We start from the raw sequence: 18,377 nt of genomic DNA, 5'->3' as shown, positions 1-18,377 counted from the left end.
GCTAGAAATATTTCTCTATTCATTTATAAATATTAATATATGAATAAATTTGTATTTAACTATTATAATAATTAATATATTAAAATTTACTGAATATATTTCAAGAACTTTGTCAGTTAAAGATATTTGTTATAAATTTTTTAATAGTTCCTACATGTTGTGTAATTATACAAAAGTAACAATTTCAGTTATGGTTCAACAATGCTAATAAATAATTGTAATGTTATATTTTGAAATAAAAATCTGTGTATAAAACATTTCAGCAATGTCAGTGTCTCATCTCTGTGACAAATACTCAGCTAGTACAACTTTTAAAATAATTAGATCTGACTTGGTGAATCTGAGGGCACATTTAAATACTCTTTCGGTAATTACTGTGTGGTACTGCAATTTAAATGTTTAAAATTATATCTCTATATAATGTTTAATTAGATGGAAGTAAAGAATGTAATGGAAACCCGAAATGATTTAAAGAATAAATTGAAGGAAGTTGGATATATCATTCCGAAAATGTCTGAAGCCATTCTCTATTTAAGAAATGAAGTATCTGAGGGTAAAAAAGACATGATGCATTATGCTTTTTGTTATGATAATACAGTAAAGATTCGATGAAAGCGAAATGCTCGGGACGGAACTTTCGCTTACATCGTGCAGTTCCTACATTATTAGAAGCTTGCCGATCGCTTCGAACGTAAAAAATTTTCATTTTATTTGCTATCCTTCCCCGTGTTCGAAACATATTATCGTCAATATAACTATATAATCAAACTTATATCGTATTTGGTATCATTTTAACCCTTTCGCTACGGGCGGGTTCTCCGCCGCGGTACTTCCGTTGAACGGAGCGCCGCGACATCACTGCACGCGACGCTGATCGTTAGCGAGAGTACCGCGGCGGAGAACCCAAGCTGCTTGAATGTTTTCGAACGAAAAAATTTTTCTCCAAAGGGTATTTATAAATAAAAACACTACCAGTGCATACCCAGAGTCAGATACTTATGCAAAACGGTTGGCCGCAGTACCTCAGTGGCATCTTATGGAGAGCCACTATAGTGGCCCGTAGTACCTCAGTGGCATCTTGCGGAGAGCCACTGTAGTGGCGCGTAGTATCTCAGTGGCATCTTGTGGAAGGCCACTATAGTGGCCCGTAGTAGCGAAAGGGTTAATCAAAAAAATATCATAATTACCCAACTAGAAGTTTTATAAGAAAAAATGAAAAATAACAAAGTTCAATTGCATTAGTATTACCTTACTGATATATCCGATCCCAGATCATGTTACACTACTCGGCAAGCAAAATTCGCGGCATCTGAAGGGATATACCCCCCAGTAGTGGATATGTGTTCTGCGCTTTCATCGTATAGATCTTTTTCGCTTTTATCGAATCTTTACCGTAATAGTTAATCATATCTTAAATAGGAATGAAGGCTATGTCTCCAGACACTGTTAGAGATTTGGTGAGGAGTGAATTGCAAACTTATGATGCTGATAAAACTGGAAGAACTGATTATGCACTTGGAAGTTCAGGTTTTAAATGGATAAAAAATATTTTCCTTTGATAGTTAGTTTTGAATATTCTTGTTTTGAAATACACAGGTGGCACAATTCTTTCAACAAGAAATACAGAAACATATTCAGCTGGTGCACCAGTACTGAAACTCTTTGGAATACCTATTTGTCAACAACAGAACACACCTCAGGCTGTCATTCAGGTTACTGAAACTTATTTCTAATATTAATTATTTTCACATGTATACTCCACTTTAATTACAAAATTTGCATTAATGAATATCTTACTATTTATTTCTATTTGTATCCTTTTTAATTCGATATTTCGTTCCGAATATGTAGTACAGTGTCGAGCAAAGTAGGCTTCCCTAAGGAAAATGGCGTTACAGTGGAAGCAGAAATTCCCAAAATCTTGATTTTGATGATATTAATATTAAAAGTGATTTAAAATATTAAATAATACAGTTTTAAATTGTTAAATACAATAAAATTTAGTATATAACTGAGAAATATGAATAATGAATAAATATAAATTCAAACGTTCCCGCGTAAATCTTTATACGCAAGTGGTGGGGGCCATAGATCTACATATGTATATATGAGACCACTCCTCTTTACTGTCCACCAATTACAAGTAGTCCGGCGGGACCGCACAGGAACAAGAGGGGATACTACGTATTTACACATCGACTGACCCCTTTATTTCACACGAGCCTAATTAGTAGATGTGACCGCTTTGACCAATCATACGTCATGATGTGAAAGTACGTGTAAGGTAAGGTGGAGTGCGACCAGTCAGATTGCGTTATTCTTATGGGACTTCTTGTGATTGGTAGACAGTGCATCGTTACTTTCTACGGAAACGCCTACGTAGAAGGGAGGGAGTCTGGGAACTAAGGAAAACCTAGTGTGTAGGTGGGGAGGGGGAGGGGCTCGCAAGTTTACCTTGGAGAGCATAAGTACTTTGCCCGATACTGTACTATTTTACCCTAAGGTGTGGTAGATTATAATCTATATTTATGTAGACTGGTGTTCTTCCGGGTGAATGCTGGGCATTTAAAGGTAGCAGTGGCAGTATTGTTATACAATTACTTGGTTAGTATATGTTTCTGGAGTCAGTATGGAACACATTCCACACTCAATATCTCCAACAGGAGAAACGACTACAGCTCCAAAAGATTTTTCTATACTGGTAAATTTGAATAAATTTTTTAAGTGATTTTAGAATATATTATAGCATAATTGAAAATTACTAAATATATTCTAATAGATTATTATTTAAAAGTAATAATTCACTTCAAAATTCCAAAATATTTTTATTAATTGTTTCTGTAAATGAAACTGTAGGTTTCTTCGAAAAACTATTTTTATTTCATAGGTAATTATATTGATATTATTTTCAGGGTTTAAAATGTGTGGATGACACAAATCCTTTCCTTTTTGGCGAATTTACATACGATAACACTGGCCCCCCTGTACAATATTTTGAAGTTCAAGTAAACTATGATTCACTAATTTCATCGTAATATAAATTTAATGAAATATACAGATATTTATAATTTACAGAATCGATCAGATAAACCATATGAGATAATTGAACTTAAAGTTCACTCGAATAGTGGTAATAATGAATACACCTGTATCTATAGAATACGGGTCCATGGTACCTTAAGTAAAAAGAACAGATAATTTCTTCTTAATTAATTATTTAATAATTACGAATTAAAAGTAGAAATCCTGGAATGGCTTCTGCAAACGAACGAACTGGCTAAACGAGAATTATAATTCTAAGATCACTGTTGACATAGCATAATTAATAATATAATACTGATTTGAATAAGACTTTTATATATAGCTATTATTTATACTTTATTACGTAGCAAATAAAGACAGGTATCTTCCATAATGATGTTATTTTTTATATTATTTATGTTAAACACTAAAAAGTTTATTATAAAAAAGGAAAATTAATTTAACTCGATTTAAGTCGACGAATAGTTGACTTTGGTAGTAGGTCTACGTTTGTCATCCCAAAGATGTTTCATGAGCTACTGTTTAACCCTGCGGCTTCGCAGCTGTAATCTTTTTCGCCGATTTATGTCCCTTTTTTTTTACGTGGGAGAAATCTTCCAAAGACACCCCCAGCCCCCCTGGGGAGGGGCCAGGGGTAGTGCGGGATTTTTACCCGCTAAAACCTCACACGGTGGCCTGCACTGGGCTGTAGGGAGGGCCCCGGGACCTCTGTCGAAGACTCCGGGACCCCTCCGATTTATGTCCCTGGGTCAAGCATGCTCAACAAGTAGAGTAACGCGGGCACGGGCGTCTGTCTGCGCCCAAATTTGTACTTACGCGTGCACTGTTAAGAGCTGGAGATATGTGCTCGCTTCGGGCGAGTTGTTTACGAGTGGGAAGGAGGTATGACGAGGGGGGAAGGTGGCTGTTTCGGTGTTATATAGAGCGATTCTCTCGCTCGCGGACTCAACATATCAGTATACGAACCTATCAAGTTATTTGCAATTTACTTACCTAATTTAAAAAGGCCCCCCTTACGTAACCTAAATAGGTCCGCACCAGTAGCCAGTCTGTCAGGAAAGCAGGCTATTTCACCTTTCCTCACTCCTGAGTACTAGGCTATCCCCCTTGCAAGTTTGTTACCTAATCTGAATAGGTCCCACCTTACAAATTGCTTAATCTAAATACATAAACCCGTACTAGTAGTCTGCCTGGAACACTATTTCCCTCTTCCTCGCTCCTGAATACTAGGCTATCCCCCTTGGAAGTTACCTAATGTAAACGGCCTTTAAGGAATTGTCCTATGTCGTCATAGTGATCTACGAGATGGGATATGGGTTAGTACTATAAATTAAAGATTGTTTCGTCAATTCAACGTGATCGTCGTTCAGTTTATTACATTTGTACATATTTAGTCTTGTTCTACGTTTCTATCATCGTGCTCCTTCATTCTCACACACTTACATACATAATCATTCATTCGTTTTCCTTCTCCCTCCTTCCTTTTCATCCCATGCACCCTGCTTTTCTTTCCTCACTCTTTTTCGCTATGGTTTCTCGAATTCACTTCAAATCCATACGATTTTAACTATACTTTTCCAAACACAAAATACACACATGTACACAGCATCAGACAGACAAAACGGACACTTCTCACGATCATATGAACCATGCCTGGTACGTCACTGCTGTAATTAAAATGTTTTCCCTCCTTTTTTTTTTTTATACTTTGTTTCCCTTGACTATTTTCTTCTGTTACGAACTGCCTTTTCTAAGGGCGAAGAACGGACTGAAGAGGCACGCGGCAACAAGTACATTGAATTAACAGGTTCGATTAACTGATCACGTGCGCGTGCACAATTCTTGTACTTATATTCACGTGACTATATATACGTACATGTGTGCATGCATATGTATATATACACATATGTACGTGTACATTTATATACGATGTATACACACACATAAGTATGACGCGTGTATTATTTTTCATTCTATGTTTCTCTATGTATTTTTTTCACTTTTTTTCTTACATATCTTTTTTTTCATTTCATTAAATTTTCGTCGCGGATAGAAGTACTTCCACCGCTATGAGGCGCACATACATAGTAGAATCTCTTAATCTTTTTTTTTTATATTTATATATATATATTATATTTTTGTTTTTCCTGTATTCTTACTAACAATACACGTGCATCTGATCGGCGAGATTTCGCGCGCGGTTACACGATCATATCCCCGTGGCTAGAGTAAATTATAATTCGGAGGTCAGTCGTCTAACGCTATCGAGCTATCGAGACTCGGTCGTGGTGCCAAAGAGACGCGCGTTCCTAAATCATCCTCATGGATTTAGCAGAAAATTCCGTTTAATCGTTTTAATTGATAACAACAATCTAGTTGATTAAACATGAATTTCTAATTTTCATTGTAAATAGACTAGGCATGATTGTGCGTACAAGATTAGTTAGATCTTTCGAACGAAGTTTCAACAACCAATACAGCTAAGTGACTTTATGTACTGATTAAACGAAAAGTAGGAATCAATCTTTCAGTTACTATCTATTTTGTTCATTAAAATAATTAGGAAGTAATAAACATGTTCGAGTCATACCAGACGATCATTAAAGAGACATAAAACAGTTTAGGCGTAGAAATATACCAAATATAATCGCCAAACAACATCGGCACCAATTTATGTAGCGATGCTTAGGAGCAACATGTGTTCTTAAGAATCACGATATTAATCATGCCGCTTCTTAATCATTTAATTTACGATTTTGTCTAATTTTGTCCAAACTGCACTTGTTACTTTGGGCTCGAACACGTTAAGGGTCCGCAGGGACGATAGTAGCGCCTCTAGTGGAGCAGTAATAAAATACAGAAAAGGAATTCGCGTCTTTGTCTCTTCTTGCAGGAGAAAGAAGGATCGTCCAAAGTTTCTTGCTTTCTACGCATGAGGCCCCTAAGATCAATTCAGACATGGGCCGTCACTCCTGTTACTTAAATAATTAAATAATTCATCCTGTATTTTATCGATCATTTAATTTCATTACGAAATTATCTGTGAAGCTATGTGGGCACGAGGAATAAATTAAACCTTTCCAAGGTCATTTCTCATTTCATTCTCACTTTTAGGATGTTGGAACGTTGGTTACCCAAACCAGGGATGAAAATTAGAGCAATATCTTAAAATAAGGTGACTGTTAAACCTAAATGACTTCTGGTATCAGAACCAGAACAAAAACGGATAGCAGTCTCTCACTTTGTTGCATTTAATTTTAAGATTTTTTAGATTTTATTAAAAAATTTTAAATTTCAAAATGAAATAGATGAAAACCGAAAACATTAAAGTACCGAAACCGAAATAAATACCGGTATTTTTTCGTTTTTTCTTTGGTGACATTGTAGATTTAACTTTAATCTAATCTGAACTGTTTTCAAAGTAACTTTATGCAGTTCGGTAACAATGATGGCCACAATATCATTTTTTCCTCGCAATTTTTAAGTATTGTATAAATTACCTCCAATTAAACAAGAAGTATATGAAAACAGGAAAAATGCTGATTATTATTTTTAATTCGGTATTATATATGTATATATCGGTTTTGTTGTGACTATGCTAACGTAATTAACATAATGACAACACATACAGAATTCATTGGTTTTAAGTTCTTGTTTGGAAAAAAGTGTTGATAGTTTTTTGAAATAAGAAAACCGGAAAAATTACCGGTAAATATACGAGTATTTCGGTATTTTGGTTTCTAAATGGGTTTTGTAAGTGCAACCGAAAAATACCGATATTATACCAATATCTTCAATTTCGGTATAAGCCCTTGCTTTGTCGCAATATATACAGATCTAAGCAAGCAACATAATGAAAGACAATACTGTACACTTCCGAGTATGGATGCTTTCCTTCAGTAATATGACCTCTCACTATTTATCTCTTTCATTTCTGCTGCTTAACACCTGGATGGTCGTTATCAGGTATTCATTATGATGCTTAATTTTTCACACTAATATTCTTTCCTTTCCTGTTTTTTACTCTATTAGATATTAACTACAATACAAAAATTGGTAATTTTACAGTGTGTACGTTACATGAAACTTTCAAACGCAACTCTATTAATAATATCCTATTGGGTACAACAAAGACCATAAAATTGCAAATACCATGGATTCCACACAATATGTGACCGTCAAAATGTTAAATGCAAAAGTAGGAAGCATAATCTCCCACCATTAACTGCCGAGTAATGGCGGGCACTTGCCCTTACCGAAAGAAATATCATCCATGCTCATTTACTTAAACTAAACAGTTATCCCTGAAGATTCATTCTCTTTTGCTAAGTAGTAACACGTGGTAGGATTTGGAAAAATAGTCTCAAGCGAAAGTGAAGACTGAAGGCGGAGCCTTGCGGTGTTGATACAAGGAGCAGGTAGTAGCAATACTGCCATTAACAGCTAAAAACACGCTACCAAGTCTACAGTCCATTTCAAACTAGCCGAGAGGTACACCTGTGAGGTGACTAAACAGACTACCATAGTACATCTATCACCAGGGCCGGCGTTAAGGGGGCGCGCGGTCGGGCAATCGTCCAGGGCGCTAGATCTGAAGGGGGCGCCGCAGCCCGGTGTCCCTAGTATGCGAATGTACCGATATTTTCTCATTGTCTCTTCTCTCTATCTACATCTCATATGTAATATTACATATATGCTATATATAGTTTTTTAGCGTTTTTTAGCCCCTGAATGGGCGCCAAGATAATCTTGCCCGGGGCGCCAATATTGCTAAAACCGGCCCTGTGTATCACAACACAAAACGTGGCTAGTCCAAAATGGCTCTGAAACAGTTTGGTGAAACATTTGAACAAAAAATGAGTAGTAGTGGGAGAAGGTCCTCCATTTGTGCCCACACCTAACTGCCAGGCATACGCATTTCAAAACTCATTCTCGCTTGGTACAACTGTACATATCCCCGAAGCGCGGGCACCACTACCGCACGAAGAGTTCGTCAACGTTCGTCAACGTCAGAAGGCATAGAATCGTTAACATTTTAACATTTCTTCATTTCAGTATGTTGAATTTATCCTCGACAATCATTAAATATTACCGCACGCGGTAGTATCAAAATAAACCACACCGAGTGTATAGTATAGAATATTCATAAGTGTATGTATGTACAGTAGAGTTTTCTATTTATTATGTATATACGTGTATATATTTGTTTTTTTGTTTTTTTTTTTTGTTGCTTTTCACTATACTCAGAGCCTCGCACATGTCTTCGTTTTATTAAAAAGTCAGCTACTACCTCATATTTCTTTTTGTTCCTAATTGTTATTTTTATTTCTCTTGTTTCTCTTACTGTTGCTTGTCGTCGCTGTTTCCTTAAGATGTTTGCTGTTGTTGTTGCCGTTTTATAGGAAATATACTACGATTAAAGTATATCACAGATGTTAACGAGAAGAACGTTCTAGAACGCGCGCGCGAGATAGAGAGAGAGAGAGAAAGGGATAGAGAGAAACGAGGAAATGGAAACGAGAAGGATAAGAATGTTAAGAATCGTTCGTCGCCGCAGGATCATTCGGATGTACACAGCAGCTGGTTCGACATAGCTTTCCAGGAGAACTCGAGTCGAGTGAAACCAATTGACATAGAGATAAGATTGTACGAGTTTCAATTTGTATTAAAGATTATCACAACGTCGGATTAGTCTTAAGATCCTAATCGTATTTACTTCAAGCTCCGAGCTAGAGTCATAGAATTGGCGAAAGAGGTGACAAAAATACCATATTGTAATCGACTAGTCTATGAACTGGCTATTTTATTACTTTTAGCCCAATCGTAACAATATACGTTCGATCTTTCTCCATTCCTTTGAACCACATGTCGGTTCTAAGAGAAATTTTAAATACAAAGCTCTTACGTCTAATGTTAACGACCTGTTTATTAATTTTTTTTTTTCTTTGTTCCGCAGTTTAAACATCCCTGCGATCGCGAAGACTACAGCTACTTTTATTCCGAAAGTTTTATCTAGATTTTCTGGCACTTCGGTAATTAACCATTTGTTTGTTTGTTTTTTTTTTTTTTCGCATCGTTTGGCACCTTTCGTTCCTCCGTCGAGAGCTACCACGAGCCACCGCGGCTCTCGAAACTTTCCTGCGAACGACACGCGGTTATAATAATGTATAATATTGACGAGCTGGAGAAAAAGGAAAGGCGAGAAAGTGTGGTCCGATTGATTGCAGTTGTCGCATAGACTCGACAAAATTTTTATCTAAGACCTACTAAATTCCCTAATTATCGACGCAGACTACGTCGTTCTTCCGTCCTACCAATTCCTACGAATCGACTTCCACGACGCTTTTTAAACGGAACGTAAGATCGTTTCCGCTGGCAATAATAGATTGTCATAGGTTTTTCTTTTTTTTTTTTTTTAAATCTCTTTTTATCCTTAAGTGCGTTATACTTTTATACGCGCTGTATGAACAACATCAAGCTGTTCACGATTGGATATTAAATTATTTGTTAATTATTACTCTGCTTTCTAGCTCACCAGAGCTCACACCATCATCTCAGATACTTCTTTTCCTCCCTATACTTCCTAGCCATTTTATTCTCGACTTGCTGTAAATGCTCGACGTTTTCCTTCTTTTCCTTTTTGGCAAGTTCACAGCGGCAAAGTGACTAGAATATAACGACTATATTGTCATGCACTACAGTCTTTCTTAGAGCCCAATATTGAACCCTGGTAGCAGCACACCCCATGGTACATCGCCGTGGATACCATGGCATTGGCTAGCAATTTTGCACGGAAATCAATACTTTTGTTGGTGAACCGTGTTAAACGTAACAGATACTTATATGTTGAAGCTTCGATTGCTTCTGGATTAAGAAGGATCCGAGGGGCCAGCAGAGGATGCCCTCTCGGACCTCTCTTCAGTTTCTTTCATCTCGTCGGTTTCTTCTGGTACCGCAGTCACCGAGGAAATGGTTGTCGACGCATCCGTTGTTTCCTCGTTTAGCCTCTTTTTACGATGCCCGTTGCTGCTCGTGGAATCGGTATCGTCCACGTATATCCTAACGTCCGAGTCAACCGTGGCGCAGATTGCCTCCGGTATGTGTACCACGGCGCTACCGCTGCCGTTACCACTTCCGTTCGCGCTTAAGCTCGTGCTTCTGATCATGCTGTCGCTGATGATGCTGGCCGACACGGGCGATATCTCCTCGGACTTTTCTTCAGCCACTAAAACGTGTCCATAACTTCCCACTTGAATCGACGAACCGTACTGATCACCTGTCGGACTTCCGCTCTTCAGCTTGGACGGTCTCCTTTCGTTAATAATGGATTGCACGTCGAGATCGTCCATTGGTGGCGCGGATACCCGTCGCTCGTTCTTCGCTCTTACTTCCTCTGATTTCGTGCCGTTCTTCGATGCTTCGCTCTCAGCGTAACTGTTTACCACGCTCGGTGTTCTCGATACGTTGCTTCCAATGTTGCTAACAGTGCTGACATTCGTGTCGGACTGCGATTGCGTGTCGCTGAATGCCCGGCGGTTTAACGTTGCCTTGGACGGGTAAATATTAGCCGTTGGTAAAAGATAACGTTCGCTGCTCAGTTTCGGACAGGTCAGGGTGGTCACCGAACCAGCCGGTGTTACCGGGGAAGAACTCGCTGGTGGCTTCTTCACGCTCAGTAGTGATTTGTTCTCAAGCACGTCGCTGGTTGCCTATGGATAAAAACAAGTATCACACATTTTGTTCAGGTTTAACATTAAAATTATTAAACCAGTCAAAATGACTGGTTTTGAGTTTCTTATTTTGAATTATCAATTTTATTGAGGTATTTTTGTTGAAATATATGTTGACTATTGTCGAGATAAAGAATGAATGTGCATGTTAAATTATGTTTTATCATTTATCTATTTAAGTTTCAACATTATTTTCAACTTAAAAATAAGTGTGGATGAAACGTCGGTAGTTCAAGAGCGACAGTAGCACCTCTAGCGAAGAAGCAGTGAAACACTGGAAAGTAATTGACGTCCTTGTCTTTTCATGCAGAAGAGACAAGGAACGTCCAGAATTCTTGGTTTCTCCGCAAGAGGCCCTCATGATCAATATGAACTTGGGTCGTCACTCCTGTTGAGTGATATAGCGATAACTAACAGGTATGTAGTACATTTTTTAAATAAGCATGTTAGCAATATTCAATTACTGATCATCATTCTTGAAAAGGCAATGGTAAGAGAAAAGTGTTCAGTCAAATTACAGTTAATCTTCTGACACTATTCCTAAGCTAGTAAGCGAAAGTGGGCAGTATGGATAGAGACACTATTGCTGGAGCTTTGCGATTGCTTTTAGTCGCTGGCGACAAGTAGTAAACGAAAAGGTCGGAATAAGAACCATTTAGAAATTTAAATGCCAGCCTATCGGTGTGTTAATACAAATGCATAATGTTATAACAAAAATAACAATTTAACTTTCTTATTTTTAGATTTCTCTGTATGCAAGTTTTGTTAACATATTGGTACAATTTTTCTAATTAAAAAGAGACCAAACATGACATAATTTGAACTATATGGATGAAAACAGAAATTCGCATTGGGGATGTTCCTTTGTACATAAAATAAGTAAATGTGATTCAAATGATATCGTGTTTGATCTCATTTTAAGTAAAATTAAGAAAGTTATATTGCTGATACCTAATACATACGGTAAGGGGCTTTTGACCAATCAGATGCAAGGAAATCATCCAACAACAGAGCCCGTCCAATCAGTCGTACTCGTCCAACCACTAGCCCCGTCTCACTTTCCCTGCAATTCTTATCTTTAACTTACCTGTAACCTTTTACGTTGCGCGTGATTGATGTCTCGACTCGCTGCATCATAATTCCGTTGAGAAATAATTCGAGGCACGCTTAGATTGCTCATAGACTTCTCGAAAACTTCGACAACCTCAAAGTGCATCGGCAGTAAGGACCTCTGTTGATGATGCCCCGAATGAAACGTTTGTCGACGTTTTGATTTGAACTTGGACGGTCTTGAACTGGAACGATGATACGAACTGCGACGTGATAGTGACGCAGATATTGTTCCATCTGCAATTTTTTAATAATAATTCTTATAAATAGTCCATCATCGAAAATAAGTATTTTACATATTGACTAAAAAAAGATAGATGATGTAAACGTACCATCTGCGCTCCCTTTTCTTGGTGGATTATAAATAAAATTCGCAGGTAAGGAACGAACTTTAGCAAGACCAGGTCTGCTCGCAGAAATCTTTACATTTGGTACTAAAATGGAATCGCGTTCTCTTGCATCATCATCGTCATCTACACCATCATCCCCTGTCCTGTCTCGTTTTACAATTTCATCCTCTTCCTCTTCTTCTTCGACTTCCAATAATTCTTCTTGTTCTGCTGCTAATTCTCTTTCCAATTGCGTTTCCATGTCAAGCTCATCTTCCATCTAACAAATCAGTTTCAAATTTTTATTCAGTGACTAGGTATAGCTACTTACACGCGGATCCAGTGTAGGGTTTTCTCGATTAAAAGGAAAAGAGTAGACGCCCGCCATTTGCATTGCCTTGCGAGAACCCAGGAATAATTTAGAGTAGGCATGTATATGAAATTGCCCTAAGAGCGCTTCGGTGCCTGTGGGTTCTCCTATGCTTGCCTGCCTGCTGACTCTTAAACTACTGATACGTCTGTGCCCGCAACTGGGCAAATAGGCAAATGGTGGAACACTTCTTCTCTTTTGCATTATTTACTTATGATTTTCATTATTCAATTTCAATTTTCAATTATCCAATTATCCAATTTTTCATTATTTACTTATGATTTATTAAATAATTATTTTAAAGAAAATTTAATTTCATTTAAAAAAATTCGATGTGCCTTAAAAGATAAAAGAGACACTAAAAAGATTTACAGTTTTGTTTAAAATAATTTTGCATAAAATTGAATAAATGTCCTGGAATTTCATGGTGATATTCTATGTGTATGTTGAATGAGATATGTAATATGTGCGATTATTACCTGTTTATGACTTTCTTCGAGATGCTTCATAAGCACAGCAACGACGACGTTTACAAGAACGAACTGTGCCATAAGCACAAAAATTACGAAAAATATAGGGGCTATGATAGTGCTGACGCAGCAATTTTTCACGCAGTCTGCTGCTTCGTCGCAGTCGTCCCTTAACGTGTCCTTCATAATCCCATTCCAATTATCACCAGTAGCTACTCGAAAAAGTGTTAAAAATGCCATCCCAAAATTACTGAAGTGGGCGTGCTCACCGAGCCCTTGACAGGGCATTTCGTCGTTACATTCTAGAATACAATAATTAACACCAGCAGAAATATTTATATATTATATTTTTCAATATTGATTAATAAAGATTAGTATTTTGAAGTATTTACCCAAACGACCAAAAAGTTCCACACCAAGAGCAGCAAATATGAAGAATAGCAGAAAAAATAGAAGACCTAAGTTCCCAACCTGCGGTAACGCCTGCATTACCGTATCTAAGAGGGCTCGTATTCCTTTTGCCATCTTCAGCAATTTTAAAACTGTATAAAAAAGGGTACTTGTTATTATTTCAAATATTTAAGATAATATTCTGCGAGAGGATTTTAAAGACTTATAGGATTGTAGGTCTGTAGAATTTTTGTATTTTGGGATTTTTTAATTGTCGAATTTTACAACTTTACAATTTAAGAATTTAGAAATTTGGGATTTTTGAATTTTGGAAATATGGTATTTTACAATTTAGGAAGGTAGGAATTTTTGAATTTTAATACCTTCGAATTTGGGAACAGTGAGGAGGCCATTGTACATTTGTGTATCTGTGGCGTCGGGGGGGGGGGGGGGGGGGGGGGGGGGGGGGGTAAGACATCTATACATATAAAAGTCATTCACAAAAAAATCTGAATGATTAATTTTAACCGAAAAATTCTTATATAAATTTATTGGGTTGGGTCATAATTGAACCAAGCGGCATTTGCCACTTGATGATTAGACTCTTTAATTTCTGATTCGTTCGTATTTACCTCTAGCAATTCGTAGAACTCGCATCACCCGAATTATAGTAGGATTGATCGGGATGATTTTCGACTCAACTTCTTCGAGAACGATACCAACTACCGACAGTATCACTATTCCTACGTCCAACTGATTCCATCTAAAACAAAGTATTAAAAATAGAAATCATTATACAAAATGTCTAAAACAAAATGATACTATGAAAAAAATTTCAATTCTTTATGGCAAAAGAAATCGAAAAGTTCTGCAGCATTTTGCAATTTGTAGCTTAGTTTTTGAGATATTAACGATTGAAAATTGAAGTTTTGATTATCAGGACGCCATGTTTAATGGCGCCGCTATAATCAGCTGTTTAAACATGGCGCTCGGAAAGTTGAACACCTAATTTTCAACTGCTTATATCTCAGAAACAAAAACTCGGATTAAAATATGGTAAAGAACAAAAATTTTGTATAACAGGTTAAAAAATAATTAAAAACTCGTACTTGTCTTTGAGGTAAAGGTGCAAACCCAATGCAAGAAGTTTCATGAATGATTCGAGAATGAAGACTGCCGTGAAGAAATAATTGAATATTTTAGAGCGTAAGTCAAAGCCTTTGGCATCATGTAAAATTCCATCGCCATTGTGACAACGTTCAGGCCGATTACTGCAGCAATTGCTAGGTCGAAATACTTGGATGTTACAACGTTGTGAACGAACAGTCTGGATTTCGAGTAATTCGTGTAATATGGCGGTTCATGCATTTCTGTAAAATAAAAATTTTGATTTTAATTTGTTTGTAATTGAAATTTTTTAAAATTTGTATTTATATTTCATACTTCGTCGTTTCTTTTCCATCTGTAGGGCCCGTTTAGCAGCTCTTCTTACCCGTTCCTCTTTCTCTTGCTCTTCACGACACCTATGAAAATTCTCCACCACAACGCCCACGAACATATTAAGCACAAAAAACCTACCAACAAGATAAAAGCTATAAAATACAGCAGCCGCCATTCAGAGTAGTTCTCGATTGGCTGTAACAAAAAGACGAAATATTTTAGCTAAAAACAGGAACAAAATTATTTAAAAATGATATGTTAGAAGTCTACAGGGTGACAAATTATGGAATAACTTCCTTTTTTTGTAGATAATGAAAAAAACAAAATAATTACAATCATTAGATATTTTAAATTTGTTTACGCTCATAATAATAAAATCAATTTTTCAATGTTTTCTTTTACAACAACATATTTATTTATAAACAAAGGAGATGGCTATCCCCAATACGTTAGTTGACCCCCATGGTCCCGGCAAATTTTTACCCCATGGAATCCATAGAATAGGCCGCCAAGATGATCTGTACCAAGTTTTCTCCAAATCGATTAATGGGAACATGGCCAAAATGGCGGCCAAAGGTGACCCTTTTGACATGGGGCTTTATGGGGAGTGGTCGAAATCGTGCTTTCGGCATCCTAATTTCCGGATATGTTAAACTAGACGATAATATCATGAATTTCATGGAAAATGGAAGTAAGGAAAAATTGAATAGAATTAATACGTTCAGGCATACTTGGATAAATCTACCCCCAGCAGAGAGGCAACGAAATTTGAAGAATTCGTAAAATCAATGGTGTGGTGTTTGAATGTTAAAGGGTGTATTTTGTTTTGTTACCTGTTGATCGACGCCAACAGCATCAAGTCCAGTATACATAATGTTCACCCATCCATCTCTCGAAGACAACACGAATAACGACATCAAAGCTTTCCCGAGATCATCGAAATTATACTTTCTATTTATCCAAACGTTTCGTTTGTCAGCCTGGCAGTCCGTTTTATTGCGTACGTTTTTAATATCAGGCCCTTCGCAATAATAAAAGGCACCCTTGAAGAGCTGCACGCCCAAGATACCAAAGATTACGAAAAAAGTACAGCATATCAAAACGATGTTGCCGATAGGTCGTAAAGAAGACAACAATGTCTGAACGACCAGTTTCAAACCAGGGGCTCGATTAATAACCCGCAATGGTCGCAATGATCTTAAAAGTCTAAAAACCTGAAACAAAGATTATACATTGAAGTTAAGTAATTATAACAATTTTTTTGAAATCCAGTTGCTTGCAATATTTAATTATCAGATTGGCAATTAAATTTGCGATCTATACACTGTATTTTCTTACAAAATATATATTAAAATTTAACAAATTATAATTTTTAATGAATGCAAGATCTATTCCAATGAATTGACAATTGAATTTGCATTTTATATATTTTCTTCTCTTACAAAATTATACACTAAAATTTAACAAATTGTAAATTTTCTTTTATATTCGAATTCTTCTTTCTTGCCATATTTATTGCCATTCTATAGAAAGTGTACGGGTCGCACATTTTAGCTTAGGGGTCCCTAATACCCCAATGCCATAATGTCGATATGCAAAGTGTGTCACCGGTGTTTCGGGGTCCCTGACACCCCAAGCCATCGGCATTGCGCCATCTATATAAAAACGGCGCAAACTATTCGTTAACTTACCGACTGCCGAAGGGTCGATTACCGACTGTCGGAAGTTCAGTCGATAAGTCGGTAATTTGTTGAATAGTTTCCGCCGCTTTTGTATAGATGGCGCAGTGGTCGAACTTAAAAAATATTTAATTCTAGGCGGTCTTCTCAAAATATAAGTTTGCCAAATAATTATTCTAATAATTTTTCGGTCTTGTGCTGATTTTGTCTGACTTGTAATAAAACAAATTACACATAAAAGTAGCTGATAAAAATTATTTTCTACAAGATTGAAATATTTTAAATTATTTTAAATGCATTTAATTTTTGAAAGAATAAATTTTCGAAATATCTTGGAACGTATTTTTAATTTTATATCCAAATTTTTGTATAAAATTTATAATGGAAAAATATCAAACAATATAGAAAAGAAAATATAGACAAACATACCCTCAGTATTCCAAATATTCTTGGGCTACTCGATGAAAGTAGGGACATTGATAAGTCGATTATGGAAATAATCACAAGAACTCCGTCCATAATGTTCCAACCTGAAGTAAAATAAGCGTCCGTACCATAAAACATACCAGATGCAACAACCTATAATAAAATTACCATAATTTTAATAAACAATACTTCTAAATGCTGAAATGAAAAACATCAGATCATAAAATGATTAACCTTGATGAACATCTCAATAGCAAATACGCCGGTAAAAATGTAGTTCGCAGTTGCTAGAAAAAGTCTTTCTCCACTATCAGGTGGTATGTTTGGCCGTTCCATTGCCAAGGTAATACAATTAAGACCGATAAAAAAAAGAACCACGTTATCAAACCATCTCTGGTCGACGAACCATCGGCACAGTACACGAAATCTGAAAAATGCAAATTTTGCAGATTTTATTGCAAAAATATTATTCTGTGATTATACTATAGTGAAATGCAGCCAAAGCGAATGAGACACACGTTTAATTAAAAATTATTGTATAAATATAGTAGAGTTGGGTAAAATTTTCATTGGATGGATCTTAATAGCTCGGTTATGGCATTCTCATCATTCTAACGTGGAAAACAGAAAATTTCGATTTCTGTATTTTGTTGAATTAGTGGTTGCATATTATCATCGACTTAGAGAAACTGGTGTCAAGTATGTGGGGAGGAATGACCACGCTATAATGTGCATATTCATTGCATATCGTAACTGCATAAACTTCCTCAGGCCAGTAAAGAGTAAAGATTAATCAATATTAAACCTACCTGTTATTTGGTGGAAAGAGATACAGCGAATAATCATCGCGTTCCTTAAGGCAACCTTTAGGTTCAAAAAACATGAAGATCTTCTTAATCTTTTCAATACTGCTAGCGCTTCCATGACCATTCAAAGGGGGTGTCTGTTCGTCGACACGAGGATTGTCATCATCTTGATCGGAAAGTCGTTTAATTCTGGGCAGTGGGCCAGTCTCCATCGACAAATTATTGATTGTACGTGCTGTTGAGCATTGCATAGGCGCCTCGTCCAGAGGTAGGGTTTTCCTTGTCGGCGACTGGACGTTCTCGTTTCCACGTAGTGAATTTCTTCGTGAAAGGTCGCTAATCCATCGCATCTGTAACATATATTAACCGGCAAAATTAGATTCAATATACCAAAACTGTTGGTATTCAACGATATGAAGGAGGCCTATGGCAGACAAAAGGTTTTGGGGTAGCATTCTTATTCTGTTTTTCTGTTCTACAGGAGAACTGTTTGCCAGGACGTTTGATCGTCACATCATCAGTTCAAGAATCAAGGCCGGTTAGAGCATATGCCAACTTTTGTTTTTTCATTTTGTTTTCTATTCG

At 36.7% G+C, this 18,377-nt stretch overlaps 2 protein-coding genes across 2 annotated transcripts in view; one reads left to right on the top strand and one right to left on the bottom strand.

Annotated features, from left to right (window-relative positions):
• Positions 1-265: 265 nt before the first annotated feature.
• On the top strand, positions 266-3,198 carry LOC114875753 (SUN domain-containing protein 1-like). The gene is given in 7 exon segments (XM_046286670.1): positions 266-367; positions 433-553; positions 1,420-1,527; positions 1,597-1,712; positions 2,535-2,604; positions 2,607-2,701; positions 3,076-3,198. Coding segments are annotated over 7 exon segments (735 nt in total).
• Positions 3,199-8,681: 5,483 nt separating this feature from the next.
• Positions 8,682-18,377, bottom strand: part of LOC114875743 (voltage-dependent T-type calcium channel subunit alpha-1G) — a 123,965-nt gene continuing 114,269 nt past the window's right edge. Inside the window, 14 exon segments of the mRNA XM_046286656.1 lie at positions 8,682-10,751; positions 11,860-12,119; positions 12,215-12,491; positions 13,061-13,353; positions 13,444-13,593; positions 14,074-14,204; positions 14,551-14,644; positions 14,647-14,811; positions 14,885-15,016; positions 15,019-15,076; positions 15,715-16,095; positions 16,990-17,139; positions 17,221-17,413; positions 17,796-18,142. Of these exon segments, the coding sequence (XP_046142612.1) occupies positions 9,912-10,751; positions 11,860-12,119; positions 12,215-12,491; positions 13,061-13,353; positions 13,444-13,593; positions 14,074-14,204; positions 14,551-14,644; positions 14,647-14,811; positions 14,885-15,016; positions 15,019-15,076; positions 15,715-16,095; positions 16,990-17,139; positions 17,221-17,413; positions 17,796-18,142 (3,471 nt within the window). The 3' untranslated portion in view covers positions 8,682-9,911.

This window comes from Osmia bicornis, chromosome 8 (genome assembly GCF_907164935.1).
Source record: "Osmia bicornis bicornis chromosome 8, iOsmBic2.1, whole genome shotgun sequence".
Taxonomy (NCBI): Eukaryota; Metazoa; Arthropoda; class Insecta; order Hymenoptera; family Megachilidae; genus Osmia; species Osmia bicornis.
This window is presented reverse-complemented; position numbering and strand designations above follow the sequence as displayed.